Source organism: Ranitomeya variabilis, chromosome 1 (genome assembly GCF_051348905.1).
Source record: "Ranitomeya variabilis isolate aRanVar5 chromosome 1, aRanVar5.hap1, whole genome shotgun sequence".
Lineage (NCBI taxonomy): Eukaryota > Metazoa > Chordata > Amphibia > Anura > Dendrobatidae > Ranitomeya > Ranitomeya variabilis.
This window is the reverse complement of record NC_135232.1, coordinates 775,318,775-775,338,092: the sequence shown is the minus strand read 5'-3', so window position 1 is coordinate 775,338,092 and position 19,318 is coordinate 775,318,775. Positions and strand designations below refer to the sequence as shown.

General features: G+C 44.3%; 1 protein-coding gene across 1 annotated transcript in view; it reads left to right on the top strand.

Annotated features, from left to right (window-relative positions):
- The window catches only part of LOC143784099 (disintegrin and metalloproteinase domain-containing protein 10-like), a 276,865-nt gene that overhangs the window by 222,276 nt on the left and 35,271 nt on the right, over positions 1-19,318 (top strand). The window contains exon 12 of the mRNA XM_077271955.1: positions 5,642-5,825. Coding sequence (XP_077128070.1) covers positions 5,642-5,825 — 184 coding nt within the window. The remainder of the gene's footprint in view (positions 1-5,641; positions 5,826-19,318) is intronic.

The following is a 19,318-nucleotide window of genomic DNA, read 5'->3' as shown; positions in this document are numbered from 1 at the left end:
TCATCACTGAGCAGTCGGAACTTTTCTGCGACAAAACCGCCCCCGCTCCGATCTCGGAAGCATCGACCTCAACCTGAAAGGGAAGAGAAACATCAGGCTGGCGCAACACAGGGGCAGACAAAAAGCGGCGCTTAAGCTCCCGAAAGGCCTCCACGGCAGCAGGGGACCAATTGGCAACATCAGCACCCTTTTTAGTCAAATCCGTCAGAGGTTTAGCAACGCCAGAAAAACCAGCTATAAATCGATGATAAAAATTAGCAAAGCCCAAGAATTTCTGGAGACTCTTCAGAGAAGTAGGCTGCGTCCAGTCGTAAATAGCCCGAACCTTGACAGGGTCCATCTCAATAGAAGAAGGGGAAAAAATATACCCCAAAAATGAAATTTTTTGAACCCCAAAAACACACTTTGAACCCTTTACACACAAAGAATTCTCCCGCATTACCTGAAAAACCCTCCTGACCTGCTGAACATGAGACTCCCAGTCATCAGAAAAAATCAAAATATCATCCAAGTACACAATCATAAATTTATCAAAATATTCATGGAAAATATCATGCATTAAGGACTGAAAGACAGAAGGTGCATTAGAAAGGCCGAAAGGCATTACCAAATACTCAAAATGGCCCTCAGGCGTATTAAATGCGGTCTTCCACTCATCCCCCTGCTTAATTCGCACCAAATTATACGCCCCACGAAGATCAATCTTAGAGAACCACTTAGCCCCCCTTATGCGAGCAAACAAATCAGTCAGCAAAGGCAACGGATACTGATATTTGACTGTAATTTTATTCAGGAGACGATAATCAATACAAGGCCTCAGAGAGCCATCCTTTTTAGAGACAAAGAAAAAACCGGCTCCTAAAGGTGATGAAGAAGGACGAATATGTCCCTTTTCCAGGGACTCCTTAATATACTCGCGCATAGCAGCATGTTCAGGTACAGATAGGTTAAACAAACGACCCTTTGGAAATTTACTGCCAGGAATCAGATCTATGGCGCAATCACAATCCCTGTGAGGAGGGAGTGAACCAATCTTAGGCTCTTCAAAAATATCACGATAATCAGACAAAAATGCCGGAATCTCAGATGGAATAGATGACGAAATGGACACCATAGGAGTGTCCCCATGAGCCCCCCGACATCCCCAGCTTAACACAGACATAGCCTTCCAGTCAAGGACTGGGTTATGAGACTGTAACCATGGTAATCCAAGCACCAAAACATCATGTAAATTGTACAACACAAGGAAGCGAATCACCTCCTGATGGTCTGGAGTCATACGCATAGTCACTTGCGTCCAGAACTGTGGTTTATTACAAGCCAAAGGTGTAGAATCAATACCCTTCAGAGGTATAGGGACTTCCAGAGGCTCTAAATCAAACCCACAGCGCCTGGCAAAGGACCAGTCCATAAGACTCAGAGCGGCGCCCGAGTCCACATAGGCATCCACGGTAATAACTGATAATGAACAAATCAAGGTTACAGACAAAATAAATTTGGACTGTAAAGTGCCAATTGAAATGGACTTGTCAACCTTCCTAGTACGCTTAGAGCATGCCGATATAACATGAGCAGAATCACCACAATAGAAGCATAACCCATTTTTACGCCTATAATTCTGCCGCTCGCTTCTGGACATAACTCTGTCACATTGCATTTTCTCTGGCGTCTCTTCAGAAGATACCGCCAAATGGTGCACGGATTTGCGCTCCCGCAAACGCCGATCAATCTGAATTACCATTGTCATGGACTCATTCAGACCTGTAGGCGCAGGGAACCCGACCATAACATCTTTAACGGCATCAGAAAGGCCCTCTCTGAAATTTGCCGCTAAGGCGCACTCATTCCACTGAGTAAGCACAGACCACCTACGAAATTTTTGGCAGTATATCTCCGCTTCATCTTGCCCTTGAGATAGGGCTATCAAAGCTTTTTCAGCTTGAATCTCCAAATTAGGTTCCTCATAAAGCAACCCTAAAGCCAGGAAAAACGCATCCACATTGAGCAACGCAGGATCCCCTGGTGCCAATGAAAATGCCCAATTTTGAGGGTCACCTCGCAGCAAAGAGATTACAATCTTAACCTGCTGGACAGGATCTCCTGAGGAGTGAGGTCTGGGAGAAAGGAATAATTTACAATTATATTTGAAATTCAAAAACCGAGATCTATCTCCGGAAAACACCTCTGGTGTAGGGATTTTAGGTTCAGAAATAGGAGCATGTATAACAAAATCTTGTAAATTTTGAACCTTCGTAGCAAGATTATTTAAACCTGCAGCCAAACTCTGGACATCCATGTTAAACAGCTAAGGTCAGAGCCATTCAAGGGTTAAGAGGAGGTAAGAAGCAGCTAGACAGCAATTAAAGGCTAGGCAGCAAAACTCTGAGGGAAAGAAAAAAAAAAATTTCCCTTCTTACACTTCTTTTTCTCCTGCTTCAGCCCAAACAATTAACACTTTGTAGGCCGGTCATACTGTCATGGTTCCCAATGGCAAGGGAACGTAAAAAACACATAAGTAACGAACGAGCTCTCGGGTGATGGAAACTCGAGTTGACCGTGAGCTAAATCTACCACACAACTAACAGTAGCCAGGGAGCATACCTACGGCTTCCTATATGCCACGCGCCAGCCGGAGGACTAACTACGCCTGGTAGAGGAAGAAACAGACCTGGCTTACCTCTAGGGAAATACCCCAAAAGATGATAGCAGCCCCCCACATGTAATAACGGTGAATTAAGAGGAAAAGACATACACAGTATGAAAGTAGATTTAGCAAAGAGAGGTCCACTTACTAGATAGCAGAAGGATACAAAAGAGGACTTCACGGTCAACTGAAAACCCTTTCAAAAACCATCCTGAAATTACTTTAAGACTCCTGTGTCAACTCATGACACAGGAGTGGCAATTTCAGCCCGCAAGAGCTTCCAGCTACAGAGAATTACAAAAACTGCAAACTGGACAAAAGGTACAAAACAAAAGGACAAAGTCCACTTAGCTGATCAGCAGACTAGTAGCAGGAACATGCAACCGAAGGCTCTGGTTACAATGATGACCGGCAAGGAAATGACTGGAGAGCAAAGCTAAATAGGAAACTCCCAAACACTGATGGAAGCAGGTGAACAGAAGAAGCAAAGTGCAAACAAGTCACCAGTACCACCAGCAACCACCAGGGGAGCACAAAAAGCGGATACACAACAATTTTGTCTAATACTTAAATTTGTTTGTTCATCTGAAACATTTAAGTGTGACAAACATGCAAAAGAATATGTAATCAGGAATGGGGCAAATACTTTTTCTCACAACTGTACATATCTGATTTGACTACTTAAACAGTTGGTTTTTGAGAAATTAGATGGTGCACTCATCTTCACTGGGAAACACCCAGCGGCCAATATTTCTCACAGAAACAGGTGCCTGCTCTATTCTTTCATGTGAAGGAGAAGGTAGGCTGCTCTCTCAACTTGTTTTTGAGCTATAAAGTGCACTGCTCTTTATATACTTGGAGCCGCCACTACTGCCAAGGTCAATACATGGATTTCATGGCCAACTAGTTGAATGTTTGAGCGGCATTGAAGCAACACTGCAACTTTGATAGGTTATAGATCCTCCGTGACTGGAAGCTACCTTTATTTTCACAGCCAGGCAACAGTTATCTGTCTCTTCTACACCTTCTCCATATCCTGCTCAACTGACATGACCCCATCTCAAGCAGGCAGTGCACAGTTTTTACACATGAAAGGCAATGCACTTCTAATCACTTTTACAGCTTGAAGGCATGGGAAGGAAAAGACATTCATTGGACAAAGAGACATTCACGCTGGCTGACTCCCTATATATTGTGGCTAGAAATTTTTGTGAGCGACAATGTTCAGAACATTCGGACTGCCTTATGATCAATCACTTCCTGGATTTAATTTTGCAATATTTCTTTCAGAAATATATGTAGTTGAAAGTAGCAAACCTGTCGCAGTGCCCAAAAAAGTGTCAAAAAGCTATCACTTATCCATTTAGCAAAAAAAGGTTTTGATGCTTCCCAAAAGGGATAATTTTTGTACCACCCAGTGTAAAAAAGCCACAGCCTTTTCTGTTTGCACATGCTGTTTATAAACATCATCATGATAGTCATCTACCCCTCAAAAGGGATAAAGGTAACTTCACACTGAGCGACTTTACAACGAGAAACGACAGCGATCCGTGACGTTGCAGCGTCCTGGATAGCGATCTCGTTGTGTTTGACACGCAGCAGCGATCTGGATCCTGCTGTGATATCGTTGGTCGGAGCTAGAAGTCCAGAACTTTATTTGGTCGTCAGATCGGTGGGTATCGTTGTGTTTGACAGCAAAAGCAACGATGCCTGCAATGTTTTACAATGGTAACCAGGGTAAACATTGGGTTACTAAGCGCAGGGCAGCGCTTAGTAACCCGATATTTACCCTGGTTACCATTGTAAAAGTAAAAAAAAACCAGTACATACTCACCTTCTGATGTCTGTCCCCCGGCGTCCACAGGGTTAAACTGCTTTCGGCAGGAGCGCTGCTAAATGCACTCGCTCCGGCCGAGAGCTTCCCTGCACTGACTGTCAGTGCCGGCCGTAAAGCGGAGCACAGCGGTGATGTCACCACTGTTACTGCCGGGTGCCGACGCTGACACATTCAGTGCAGGGAAGCCGCCGGCGGGGGACGTGACAGACATCAGAAGGTGAGTATGTAGTGTTTTTTTTTTTACTTTTACAATGGTAACCAGGGTAAATATCGGGTTACTAAGCGCGGCCCTGCACTTAGTAACCCGATGTTTACCCTGGTTACCCGGGTGCTGCAGGGGGACTTCGGCATCGTTGAAGACAGTTTCAACTATGCCGAAGTCGTTCCCCTGATCGTTGGTCGCTGGAGAGAGCTGTCTGTGTAACAGCTCCCCAGCGACCTAAACAGCGACGCTGCAGCGATCGGCTCGTTGTCTATATCGCTGCAGCGTCGCTGAGTGTGACGGTACCTTAAGTTTTATAATTTAAGAAACCTATGAAGTCTAAACTACAGTGTGTTGTTAGATGTTTATCATTGGTAACCAGTAGCCCATTTGTATTTACCATTAAAAAGACTATATTTGCATCAAAAGAACCTAAAAAATCGAGACCTCAGAGTTTTATAAACATATTTTCTATCCAATCAATGGCTATGCAGTAATGTTTTTTTCACAATTTGGGAAGCTGGCACTTTGAATGAGTGCTACTTTACTAATTACTAGAGATGACCTTGTCAATTAAAACTCAATGGCCTCAGAATGTTTATTTGCAAAATCATGTCAAACCTGTTGGATGTTTAGGGAAGGACTTTGGTATGTACGGGCAAAATGTTTGTATAGTGAATTAAGAGCACTATTCGTAAATGTTTGCTATCTCTATACATAAGACCTGCATAAATATTTGTATTTACATTTTTTTTAGCTTTTGCTTTGGAGGGCTGCCATAATTCTCTCAATATGGAGCATAGGGAAGCAATCTCCTCGGTCTAGAAGTAGTTCCTCATTGATCCTCTTTTACCATATTCATAATAGTGTCACATGCATTTAATGACACTGGAATATAATATCACCTAAGTATAATATTGTGAGTGGACCAACATCAATGTTTTTATAACCATTTTAGTCCCAGTCAAGGACAGTGCTGCAATAACTCCTGCTCATATAAGCCTAAAGGGGAACTTTGTCGAGAGGAAGCTGAATGTACATTTCAAAGTTTCTGCACAGGAATAATTTCTTTATGTCCCACTTCCACTTCAAAAAGCAACTACACATTGTGCAACTCTGGAACACGAATTTGTCTGAATGGGGTAAGTCATTTTTTGTGCATCAATCTAAGTCACATATACTGTATATTTTAGGGAAAATTAATATATTTTCTATTGGGCCCAATTCAGTACAGACAGTAAAGTGTTACGTTTTCTTGACAATTTTTGGTTATGAAAAGAACAATAAAAAAACCCAGTAATCTCAATTAAATATGGCCTCTATAAATTCATTGGATGACCATTCCAGTAAGGCCAGTTTTAGACAAAGTGTAGCCTTGACAAAAATTACAAGTGGGGCCCCAAATGCTAATATATTTGTATCATCACACAAAAACATTTTATACCATTAAACGAGAGTTAATCGACTATATTCATGTGGTTTGGCGCTTTTTTATTGGCCTCTTTACACACGTTGAAAAATGAATGATGGGAACAGAACGATCACTAATAGAGCATTCTGTCCCCATACATATCAAGTTATCGGAAGTTATCTCCTGTTTACATGGGGCGATATGCTACTGAGAACAATGATTTTTATTCTGGTATAAAAAATATACAAAAACCAAGACTGATATTACTGCCTTAGGGTGACCATATAGCAATTCTGAAGAACATGTTAAAAGATTGCACTTCAGATATACACTGCTCAAAAAAATAAAGGGAACACTAAAATCCCACATCCTAGATATCACTGAATGAAATATTCCAGTTATAAATCTTTATTCATTACATAGTGGAATGTGTTGAGAACAATAAAACCTAAAAATGATCAAAGTAAATCACAACTAATATCCCACGGAGGTCTGGAGTTGGAATGATGCTCAATATCAAAGTGGAAAATGAAGTTACAGGCTGATCCAACTTCAGTGGAAATGCCTCAAGACAAGGATATGATGCTCAGTAGTGTGTGGCCTTAACGTGCGTGTATGTTCTCCCTACAATATCTGGGCTTGCTCCTGATGAGGCGACGGATGGTCTCCTGAGTGATCTCCTCCCAGACCTGAACTAAAGCATCCGCCAACTCCTGCACAGTCTGTGGTGCAACGTGATGTTGGTGGATTGTGCGAGACATGATGTCCCAGATGTGTTCAATCGGATTCAGGTCTTGGGAATGGGCGGGCCAGTCCATAGCTTCAATGCTTTTATCTTGCAGGAGCTGGTGACACACTCCAGCCACATGAGGTCTGGCATTGTCCTGCATTAGGAGGAACCCAGGGCCAACCACACCAGCATATGGTCTCACAAGGGGTCTGAGGATCTCATCTCAGTACCTAATGGCAATCAGGCTACCTCTGGCGAGCACATGGAGAGCTGTGCGGCCCTCCAAAGAAATACCACCCCACACCATTACTGATCCACTGCCAAACCGGTCATGCTGAAGGATGTTGCAGGCAGCAGATCGCTCTCCATGGCATCTCCGGAGTCACATCTGCTCAGTGTGAACCTTCTTTCATCTGTGAAGAGCACAGGGCGCCAGTGGTGAATTTGCCAATCCTGGTGTTCTATGGCAAATGCCAAGCATCCTGCACGGTGTTGGGCTGTGAGCACAACCCCCATCTGTGGACGTAACTCAGACCATGCTTATGGAGTTGGTTTCTAACCATTTGTCCAGACACATGCACATTTGTGGCCTGCTGGAGGTCATGTTGCAGGGCTCTGGCAGTGCTCCTTCTGTTCCTCCTTGCACAAAGGCTGAGGTAGCGGTCCTGCAGCTGGGTTGTTGCTGTCCTACGGCCCCCTCCACGTCTCCTGGTGTACTGGCCTGTCTCCTGGTAGCGCCACCAGCCTCTGGACACTATGCTGACAGACACAGCAAACCTTTTTGCCACAGCTCGCATTGATGTGCCATCCTGGATGAGCTTCACTACCTGAAACACTTGTGTGAGTTGTAGAGTCTGTCTCATGCTACCATAAGTGTGAAAGCACAACCAACATTCAAAAGTGACCAAAACATCAGCCAGAAAGCATTAGTACTAAGATGTGGTCTGTGGTCCCCACCTGCAGAACCACTCCTTTATTGAGTGTGTCTTGATAATTGCCAATAATTTCCATCTGTTGTCTATTCCATTTGCACAACAGCATGTGAAAAAGATTGTCAAACAGTGTTGCTTCATAAGTGGACAGTTTGATTTCACAGAAGTTTGATTTACTTGGAGTTATAGTCTGTTGTTTAAGTGTTCCCTTTATTTTTTTGAGCAGTGTATATTGACTTTCAGGTGGTGTGCTTTCTAATGCAGTCATTTACTTTTCCTGTCTTTTTCATATGTCTCAGACTGACATAACTTCTCCAGCAGTGGCAAGTCTGTAGAGTTTACAGCAAATACATTTGTCTTCTCACATTCCAAAATAATACCCATATATTTCCAGCCTACACCAACTTTTTATCCTGATGATACCCATAGGCTGAGCCCATGCTGTTGTAATTGTCCCTATTTCTGCACCTTCTGTGTAACATGATAATTTTGCTCCTCTGAATGCCTCACATAAAAATGCCCACCACTGTGCTCCTTGCATAGTAAAATTCCCCTTTGTGCTCTCCAGAAGGTAAAATTACAACCAATAAAATATTAAGGCTTTCTGTGAGTGCCCTAGAAAGTAATAGTGTTCACACTTCGCCCCTAGAAAGTAATAATGCCTCTTTTGGCAGTTATAATACCAACTGCCCTTATATCTATGATGTCCACACAGCTCCGTATCTACAGTATGATGTCCCCCAAAGCTCCTTTATATACAGTATGTGGTCCCTCATAGCACCTTATATACAGTATGGGGCCCAACAGCTCGCTACACACAGAATGGGGCCCCAACAGCTTCCTATATACAGTTTAATGTTCCCACACCCCACTATATATAGTTTGAGTGCCCTACAGCTCTCTATGCACAGTATGATGTCTCCACATCCCACTATATATAGTATGATGTCCCTCACCTCCACCTACATATTGTATAATGTCCTCTCATTCCCCTACAAATACTAACTTATATCATAAAAAAACACAGTATACTCACCTAACCCTGACTCTGCCAGCACAATGAGCATCCAGATCGGGGTTAAGGAATGACATCATCATGTCACCTACACCAAGACGCAGAACTTATGCATGCTCCAGGCAGGAAACACAATGAGTTCAGTTTTCAACAGATTCAGTTTCCATCATCATGTCCTCCCTGTATCTGAATCTGTTGAAAACAGAACTCCTTGTGTTTCCTCCCTCCTCTAACCTACCTTTGCCCGACATTGCCATTTCCATCTGTGGTTCTGCCATTACTCCCCAACACAGAAGGATCTTCCAGCCACCTTCCTCCAATGCACAGAGACTGATAAGTTAACCAGTTATATTCTATTGCATTTGACTTTCCTCCATCTTCCAATCACATCCTTTACCCCCCTGCTTGTACAATTACTGTTTCTATATATAAAGAAGAACCTATTAACCCTTGCTCTGCCTCCTGTGTATCACTGCATCCTACGCACCTGTTCTTTATGTGATTATTGTTATTCTGTAATGTCTTTTATTGTCTGTACAAGTCCCCTCTAAAATGTAAAGTGCTGCGGAATATGCTGGCGCTATAGAAATAAAGGTTTATTATTATGATTTATTATTCTGTAGGCTGAAGGTCATATCTCATATCTCATACATAAATTCGACTTACAACTATTTAGCATATGATTAGTTATGCAGATTCTTGTCTTGTCACTGAATTGTTACTGTTTTGCTCCTAAAAATTAACATGTTATTTTTTATTATTTTGTCAGTATTTTGTAAATCCAACTTTGGGTTTCATAGTTACATAGTTCCATAGGTTAAAAAAATACCTCTGTCCATCAAGTTCAACCATTCTCCACGAATTACGCATTTTGTCATAATTTATCAGTAACCCACAATGCTTTGTGTACTGATGAAATCATCCAGCCCTTTTTTTTAAAAGCTGTTACAGTGTCTGCCATTACTACCTCTTATGGTCAGGCATTCCGCAGTCTGACTGCGCTTACTGTAAAGAACCCTTTCCTATTTACCTGCTGGAATCACTTTTCTTCCACCTGTAATGAGTGCCCCTTAGTCCTTGGTATGGTCTTTGGAAGGAATAAGTCATGTGCCAGGCCTTTGTACTGGCCACACATATAGTTATACATACAATTGAGATCTGCTCTGAGGCATATTTTTTTCTAAGCTAAACAAGCCCAACTTTTCCAACTTCTCATCATACAGTATGAGCGGCCTTTCATCTCTTGTAGTAATGTAGTTGCCTGGCTTTGTACTGACTCTAACTTCTGAATACCCTTTTCAAAATGTGGAGGCCAAAACTGGATGACAACAGTGCCTGAATCTTTCTAGACATGTTCTCGATTAGTTTCAAATATGTCGTGACCAAAATCTGATTCCAGGTCTCTTCTACACGTTCCTAAAGTTGGTGCGAACTGGTCGACTGACTTGAGTATTTATTCAGTTTTTTTCTTCAACTCTATCTACAAGTGTTTCATTGGGTTGAGATCTGGGGACCAATGCAGCCAGGGGCAGGCTGGGCCGGGTGGCAAAGATGCAAATGCCCCCCGGGCCGCTCCCCCAGCAGCTGCTCAGGGCCGGCCGCCTGGTGGTGGCTGTGCCTGTGCAGCCGCACATCAAATTGTGCACGGCTGTGTGTGCTGCGCTGTGATGCGGCCGGCTGCAGTCACAGTCAGCGCACACGTCCATGCCGGGGCCGGGAGCTGTGCGCGGCTGTCACCTTGATGGCTGCACAGCTCCTGCTCCCTCCATGATCTCTCTACTGTGTGCTTCCGGGTCAGGTGTCGGGCTTGCGCGATGACGTCATCGCACACGTGCCGACATGTCCCGACCAGGACGCTAGAAGCAGAGAGGCGCTGCAGGGGAGCGAGTGGTGATGTAAGTATAAAAACAACTTTTTTTTTTTTTTTTTTTTAATTAAATGGTGGGTAACTGCAAACGAAGAAGTGGGGAGGGGTGAAAAGAGGACTGCACATGATGGAATTTGGGGGGTAAAGGAGGCTGCACATGATGGAATTTGGGGGGTTAAAGGAGGCTGCACATGATGGAATTTGGGGGGTTAAAGGAGGCTGCACATGAGGGGAGTGGGACCGCACATGATGGAATTTGGGGGTTAAGAAGACTGCAAATGATGAAGGGAATTGGGGCCAAACATGATGGAATTTGGGGGTTAAGGAGGCTGCACATGATGAAGGGGAGTGGGGCCGCACATGATGGAGTTTGAGAGTTAAAGGAGGCTGCACATGATGAAGGGGGAATGGGGCCGCACATGATGGAGTTTGGGGGTTAAAGAGACTGCACATGATGAAGGAGGAGTTGGGCTGCACATGATGAAGTGGGGGAGTTGGGATGCACATGATGAAGTGGGGGTAAGGGGGACTGCACATGAAGTGGGAGGTAAGGGGGACTGCACATGACGGGGGACTCGTAAGCTTGCAATCTATGAGGTTGCATAATAACCAATTATATATTGATTGTGGGTGGACCTCTGTATTCAGATGTGTAGTGTAGAAGAAAGGGAAAAAGTGGGTAATGTGTTCTGGAAGCGGTGCTCTAACTGTGTTATTTTATGCAGAGGCGAGTCCTGGCTGGAAGAAATGACAGCGGTCTGTGCTGCATGAATGAGAAAAGCAAAGATGAAGGACTTCAGCTACAGACGTCACTGGTGAGTCAGTGTATTACCTGTACACTGACACTATACACTGTATACTACATACAGAGCTCCTGTGTATAATGTCACTGGCAGTGGTGATCACTGTAATACCTGTACACTGGCACTTTTTACAGAGCTCCTGTGTATAATGTCACTGGTGATCCCTGTATTACCTGTACACTGACACTATATACAGAGATCCTATGTATAATGTCACTGGTGATCACTGTATTATCTGTACACTGACACTATATACAGAGCTCCTGTGTATAATGTCACCTGTGATCACTGTATTACCTGTACACTGACAGTAAATACAGAGTTCCTGTATACAATAGCACTTAGTATTGTGTTTTTTTTTTTTAATTAATGATCAGTATTGCAGTATTCAGTCACTATGTGGTGTTAATATGTGGTCTGGTCATGGTGTGGCGGTATTTGTTCCTTGTATGTGGTATTATTGGTCATCATGTGGTGGTAATATGTGGTCTGAACATGGTGTGTTGATATTTGTTTAGGGATGAGCGAGCATACTCGTTACTCGAGATTTCCCGAACACGCTCGGGTGTCCTCCGAGTATTTTTTAGTGCTCGGAGATTTAGTTTTCAGCGCCGCAGCTGAATGATTTATATCTCTTAGCCAGCATAAGTACATGTGGGGGTTGCCTGGTTTGTAGGGAATCCCCACATGTACTTATGCTGGCTAACAGATGTAAATCATTCAGCTGCGGTGCTGAAAACTAGATCTCCGAGCACTAACAAATACTCGGAGGACACCCTAGCGTGCTCGGGAAATCTTGAGTAACGAGTATGCTCGCTCATCACTATATTTGTTCCTTGTAAGTGGTATTATTCAGTTACTATGTGCTGGTAATTTGTGGTCTGGTCATGGTGTGACGATATTTGTCCCTTGTCCTGTAATGTGGTATTTATGGTTGTTTAAAACAAAATGTAAATGTATGTCACTCATTCCCTTAAAGAAAAATCCATAAAAATATATTTATTTTTAATAGTTTAGAGTAGAGTAGGGCCCGGCCGAAAGAGTCTACCGTGTCGTGGTGTCAACTTAAAAATTCTTTTGGCCAGAACAAAAGCTGCTGGTTATTAATGTGATCTGGTGTTTGATGGGAACTGGTAATATCTGATTGGTGAGGATGTGGTGGAGAAGTTGAGTTTTTCCAAGAATGAGCAGTGGGACAGTGGAGGTGGAGGTGAAGCTGGGGTGGAGCCTGGGCAGATTCTCAAGGGAACCCGAAAATGTTGCCAGTATGGGGCCCCGAAATTCCTAGTGGAAACCCTGGTCTGTCTCATAAGCTGCAGACCTCAGCTTCTTGAGACTTCAGTGTGCTGACGCAGGCGGGGCGATGACATTATTGCCTCATGCCTCTCTGTGGACCGGAAGAGAAAAATATGGGGGAGAACTGGGGCCATCCTACTATATATAAAGGGAGAACTGGGGTCATCATTCTAGATATTTGGGGAGAACACACACACACACACACACATGCAACTTGTGCCATCGTCCTATATTTATGGTGGGAACTGGTGCCATCGCACTTCCTATACTATATATGTGGGGACCATCATACTATATATGTGGGGCAGTGGGATACCTTCATACTGTATATATCATCATACATCATATGGGGCTGTGGGGCCACCATATTCCATATAGGGGGCTGTAGGGACATGATAGTATATATAGAGGGGATGCGGGATCATCATACTATATATAGGAAGCTGTGAGGTACATAATATCGCAATTAGAGAGCTGTAGGGGACTATCATACTATATATAGGGGGTTTTGGTGACATACTATTTGTGGGGAGCTATAGTATATATAGGAAACTTTAAAGCCTCATACTATATATAGGAGGCAGTTGGGACATCATATTTTATATAGGGGGCTATGTAGCCATTTTACTATATATAGGGAGTTTTGGGGTCCTCAATGTATAATAAAGGGGTATTGGAGGCTGTAGGACCATCATTCTGTATATACAGAGCTGTGTGGGTGCTCAGAGGACATTATTTGTTATGAATGGGCACATTATTAGTTTTGATAGGGGCACTCAGGATCCTTTTTTTTTTGGGGGGGGGGGGGGACAGTGTTACATTAAGTGAGCACTCAAGGGTATTTGGGATATTATATCCTTCAAAGGCCCATACATGTCGTTGCACAGTAGGGGCATTACTACTTTCTGTGGGATACTTTAATTTTGGGGGGTGGGAGTAATCCTAGTAATGACACAATTGATTAAATATTGGGGTCAGTGGTCCACACTGCAGGTGCACACAGAGTGGGGAGTTTTTGTAGGTTGGGAATAGATGGGGACGGCACTAGGAATGTGCGAAGTCAAATGTGCCTTTGTTGTAATCTGTGCAGATGAGTCCTGGCTGGAGAAGTTGTCATGTAGGTCTGGGCCAGATAGAAATGCGAACGATCCGAATCAGAAAGAACGTCGTGTGTAAGTTACTGTATATAACTGTACTGTAATCACTTGTTCTGCGGAACTGGTATCTACCAATATACGGTTACTGTTAGGTTGTAATATTGCTCTTTTTAGGTAACATTTTTTTTTATTTAGTAGCAGCTAAATGTAATTCAGTCATAGTAAAGGGTGTATGGTGGTATCATTGGTCTTTGTATAGAATGTAGTTTCATATAGAGGTAATGGTGATATTATAATATTATGTATTCGCTGTGTAGTGGTGACAGTAGTAGGCACTGTGTAGCCGTATTGTATGTATGTTTGTAAGTAAGCTCCGTTATGGCACCATATCTAAGCAGTAAACTTGGTTCTAGTACTGTATCTATGTAGTAATCTAGATTATGGTACCGTATGTATGCCGTAATCTCGGTTCTGCTCCAGTTTCTATGTAGCAGGCTTGGTTCCATGTAGTAGACTTATTAAGCTCGGTTCTGTTCTCTTATCTCTGTAGTAAGCTCTGTTGTGCTCCCATATCTCTGTGGTAAGCTCGGTCCTGCTCCCATATCTCTGTAGTAAGCTCGGTTCTGCTCCCTTATCTCTGTAGTAAGCTCTGTTCTGCTCCCATATCTCTGTAGTAAGCTCGGTTCTGCTCCCTTATATCTGCAGTAAGCTCCGCTCTGCTCCCATATGTCTGTAGTAAGCTTAGTTCTGCTCCCATATTTCTGTAGTAAGCTCTGTTTTGCTCCCACATCTCTGCAGTAAGCTCCGTTCTGCTCCCATATTTCTGTAGTAAGCTCTGTTTTGCTCCCATATCTCTGTAGTAAGCTCTGTTCTGCTCCCATATCTCTGCAGTAAGCTCTGTTCTGCTCCCATATCTCTGTAGTAAGCTCCATTCTGCTCCCATATTTCTGTAGTAAGCTCTGTTCTGCTCCCATATCTCTGGAGTAAGCTCGGTTCTGCTACCATATCTCTGCAGTAACCTCCGCTCTGCTCCCATATATCCGGAGTAAGCTCGGTTCTGCTCCCATATCTCTGTAGTATGCTCGGTTCTGCTCCCATATCTCTGGAGTAAGCTCGGTTCTGCTCCCATATCTATGCAGCAAGCTCCGTTCTGTTCCCATATCTGTTTTTAAAGCCTGTTATCTCTGCTACTTTTATGCAGTGGCCAGAGATTATTAGGGAAAAGGAGGGCCACCGCAACTGAAGGGCCACTGCCTTGTGATTGCCCCCCAGGCTGAAAAATGCCAGCCAGCCCCTGAATGCAGCACATCTATTTCATTGTCATTGAACCATTTCATTGCCAATCTCGACATATGCTTGAGGTCACTGTCCAGCTGGGACACTATGTCATCCTTTTCATACCCATAGTACTAAAGTGTACGAGGTAACTCTTCTTGTAGGGTACTCACATATAGCACAGCTGTTACGGTTTAAGGCTAAGAGAACTAAAATAGGTGAACCCACTGGACTGCGACAGCAAACCTCCCCAGGGCGAGTGGACCAGGTAGACCACCCCCAATACAGGGAGCGTTAGGAGCAGGCCCAGGGGAGACTACTGTACGGCAGCTGGTACCAAAAGAAGGAGGAAAAGTAAAAGACTAGGCAGGGACGACTGGAAAAAACATGAAGAGGACGAGACGTGGATACGGGAGACTGACGAAAGACAGACGGGCGACGGAAGACAAACCAGAGGACTAGATGAGGAAACAGGAGTACGGACGAGCAGGGGGGCGACGGCAGGAGGGCCAAGTTGAGGAACAGGAGCACCAAGGAAACGGAGACACAGGAGGACTGGAGCTGAAAGGGAACAAGGAAAACACACAATGGTTAAGCACAGCAGACGGTAGCTAGAAACGGAAGACTAGCCACAGAGAAAATGCAGAGCACGCAGAGAAGTGTGGGAGCCAGAGACAATTGCTAGGAAACAAATGACAATCAGGCACAGCCGAAAGGAAAAGGCAACCTGATATGCAGAGTGGCAGCGTATCTTCCAGGTCAAGGTCCTCCAGGGGCATAGAGAACAGCGGAAGGAGCGGCTGATCATAGAAAACAGTGTGCGCGTTTTTGCAGAGTGCGTCTTCTTACAGTCACCGCTGTACTCACGAGAGCTTCAATCAGCAAGATATCTTGAGTAAACAGTATTTACTTCATACTGGATAAACATGAGATACTATTCAGTGTCACACAGTCCGTGCACTGCTGACATAACACATTCAAGAAGAAGAAGAAAAACAGGAAGTAAGAAAACAACCAACAATTGAGAGCTTCCCTCCCCACATTACAGCAAGTATATAACTTTACACACTCTCGCCATCTGCTGTCTGGTTAGTATAAAGCCCTCCTTTCACTTATAATAAGTCCTAATCTGTTGCATATGCCAACACCCTTTCTCAACAGTAAGGACTTATTCAATCAAACCCAACTTTTTTATTAGTCTCTGATGTTTATCAGCATGCAACGCCTTCGTGAAGATGTCTGCTGTCATTTCTTCAGTAGGACAGTTCTCTAACTTCAAGACTCCTTGTTCCTGATGATCTCTCAAGAAATGATATTTCACATCAATATGCTTAGTTCTTGGATTGACTCTTTCCATCTGAGCAAGAACAAGACATCCTTGATTGTCCTCTTTCAGTTTTGTTGGGTCCAACTGTGGTTGTCCTAATTCTGTCAACAATTGTCTTAACCACAGTACTTCTTGACTCGCATGTGCTGCGGCAACATATTCTGCTTCTGTTGAAGATAGTGTCACAATTGACTGTTTCTTACTTACCAACTTATTGGTCCACCTGAGAGAAAAAAAATATGTCCACTGGTAGATCTTCTGTCAGTTGGATCTCCATCCCAATCTGCATCAACATATCCTGTTAAAATGCAATCATCCCTTGTGGGTAATTTCAGCTTAACATAGCTAGTTCCTTTCAAATAACGCATTACTCTCTTTACGGCATTCCAATCAGCTTTATTTGGTTTTGATACCTTTCTACTCAGGATTCCTACTGCTGCTGCGATGTCTGGTCTTGTAACGGTCGCTAGATACAGTAGTTTTCCTATTGCTGTTCTGTATTCTTCATTATTTGGTAGCATATTTTTTTCACTGTTCATCTCTTTGAGATAATTAGTTTCCATTGGAGATTTTACTGTTTTTGCATCCTTTAATCCAAATTTTTCTGTTATGTCTTGAATCATGTGATTTCAGGGGCGGACACAGACAGCTTAGGGCCCCTGTGCAAGAAATGTATCTGGGCCCCCCTCCCTTCATCGCGACCAAGCTACAGATATACATATTTTTTTTACAGTCTCCTCTCATATATATTGCCGCCCCTTGTTATACAGTGCTCTCTCTTTATGTATAACACCGTCCCGTATCATATAGTTCCCTCTTGTTATGTACAGCACCGTCCCTTACATATCAGATTCTCATTATTTTTGATATTTATACCTCCCTGTTCTTTATTACATATCATCCACTCCTGTTAGATATAAACTGAAATGACGGCTGATGGAGCATGGGAAAGCTTCTTTTGTGATGGATGCGGCTGATGGACTGGTCTTCTGGTCAGATGCTGCTCCCTCAGCAGTCATTTTACATTTTACAGGAGAGGACACCGTGCAATAAAGAGAAGACGCTGTGAATAATAAAAATAATGAGAATACTCAATGTAAGGGACGGTGCTGTAGATGGCAAGAGATGATACTGGGTAATAATGGACGGCGCTCCACATAACAGGACGCTGTTAGTGATGAGCGAATATACTCGTTACTGGAGATTTCTCGAGCACGCTCGGGGGTCCTCCGAGTATTTTTTAGTGCTCAGAGATTTACTTTTTCTTGCCGCAGCTGAATGATTTACATCTGTTAGCAGCATAAGTACATGTGGGGATTCCCTAGCAACCAGACAACCCCCACATGTACTCAGCCTGGCTAACAGATGTAAAACATTCAGCTGCGGCGAAGAAAACTAAATCTCCCAGCACTAAAAAATACTCGGAGGACCCCCGAGCGTGCTCGAGAAATCTCGAGTAACGAGTATATTCGCTCATCACTAGACGCTATATAATAAAGGACGGCACCATACATAAATAGGATGTTACGTAATAAGGGAAGGGAGGGTACCGATACTGCAGATGCAATTTCAGGATACGGTCACCGCCGAAGCAGTCACAGGAAGCGAGCACTAATAACAGTACACAGGGTATGGGATATGAGATACTATATCAGACTAGGGATGGGGGACCTGGCAACACACAGTTGCATACACACCAACTACCTAACATACTGTAACTATAGGGATTGCTCAGGCACCTCCCTACTGGGGAGGGTGCTTTTTATACAAGATGTCTCCACGCTTTTGGCTGGGAGACACGTTGCAAGTGAACACACATTTAACTAAATGCCTCCCAGCTGAGCATTTACCATGTGTACGTGCTGCCCCTTTTAGAACAGGGGAGTGCGCACAGATGCACCCTAGGCACCCCATCGGGACACAGTGCAGCATGTGTAGCGCCCCCACTGCCGCAGGGCCGAGGGGTACCCGGTACCGGGCCTCTGAGTCTCTGCTCTGGGGTTGTCACGGTGGCTAGACCCAGTCCGTGACCCTGCTGAGGGGCGTACAATAATAGATGTGGATGGTAGTAGTGGTGCGGTGCAGTAAATAACGAGGACACCAGGTTGCAGTCTCTTTACCTCTTTACTGAAGGCTTCTGAGTCCTCAATCCGGAATAAAGTTAACAGGGCTGCGCAAGTCCGGCCGGTCCGATGGCACCTCCAGAGTTCCCTTTGCAGGTGGAAATCTGTGCCTTCCTTCCTGCGCTTGTGTTGTAGTCCTCCCCTGCTGTGCTTACGGGATAGTCCTCACAACCGTTGTGTCTGTTTCTCGTGTTCCCTCACAACTCGATTCTGATGTTCTCCCTCTACGTCCCCCTGATCTTATGGTTAGGACGCACCCGTATGACGGGGAGGCTCGGAGGTTCTTCCTGGGCTCTATCGTCACCCCTCTCCTGTTGTTACCCCCCTGTGTCTTCCTGGGTCTGGGTGAGACAGCCCGCCTGTGACTGACTGTCCTGCCGTAGGTTTGAAGTTTGGCTTGGAGCTCTATACTTCCTCGGCGTTCCGGCCACCGGTTATGCGCCTCAGTAGGATGTTGCCTCGTCTTACAGCACGACTCCTACTGGTATTCTTCTAGTTGCGTTGATCTCGTTTCTCACTCAGCACAATATACCTCGCTTCTTGTCCTTTCTTGGGCACCGCCGCTATATCGTGCAGGCGCGGTCCCGTAACGTTCTCTCTGTTCGCTAGGCCGCTGTCAGGATCCCACCCCTGACAGGGACCCTACCGAATCTTCCCCTGCAACACCCTCTGCCACAAGGTGTTGCCTGGTTCCAACCCAGTCAGCTTTCTGTCTAACTTCCTGCCTAACCCCCAGTTTTACCAGTATGTGAGGAGTGG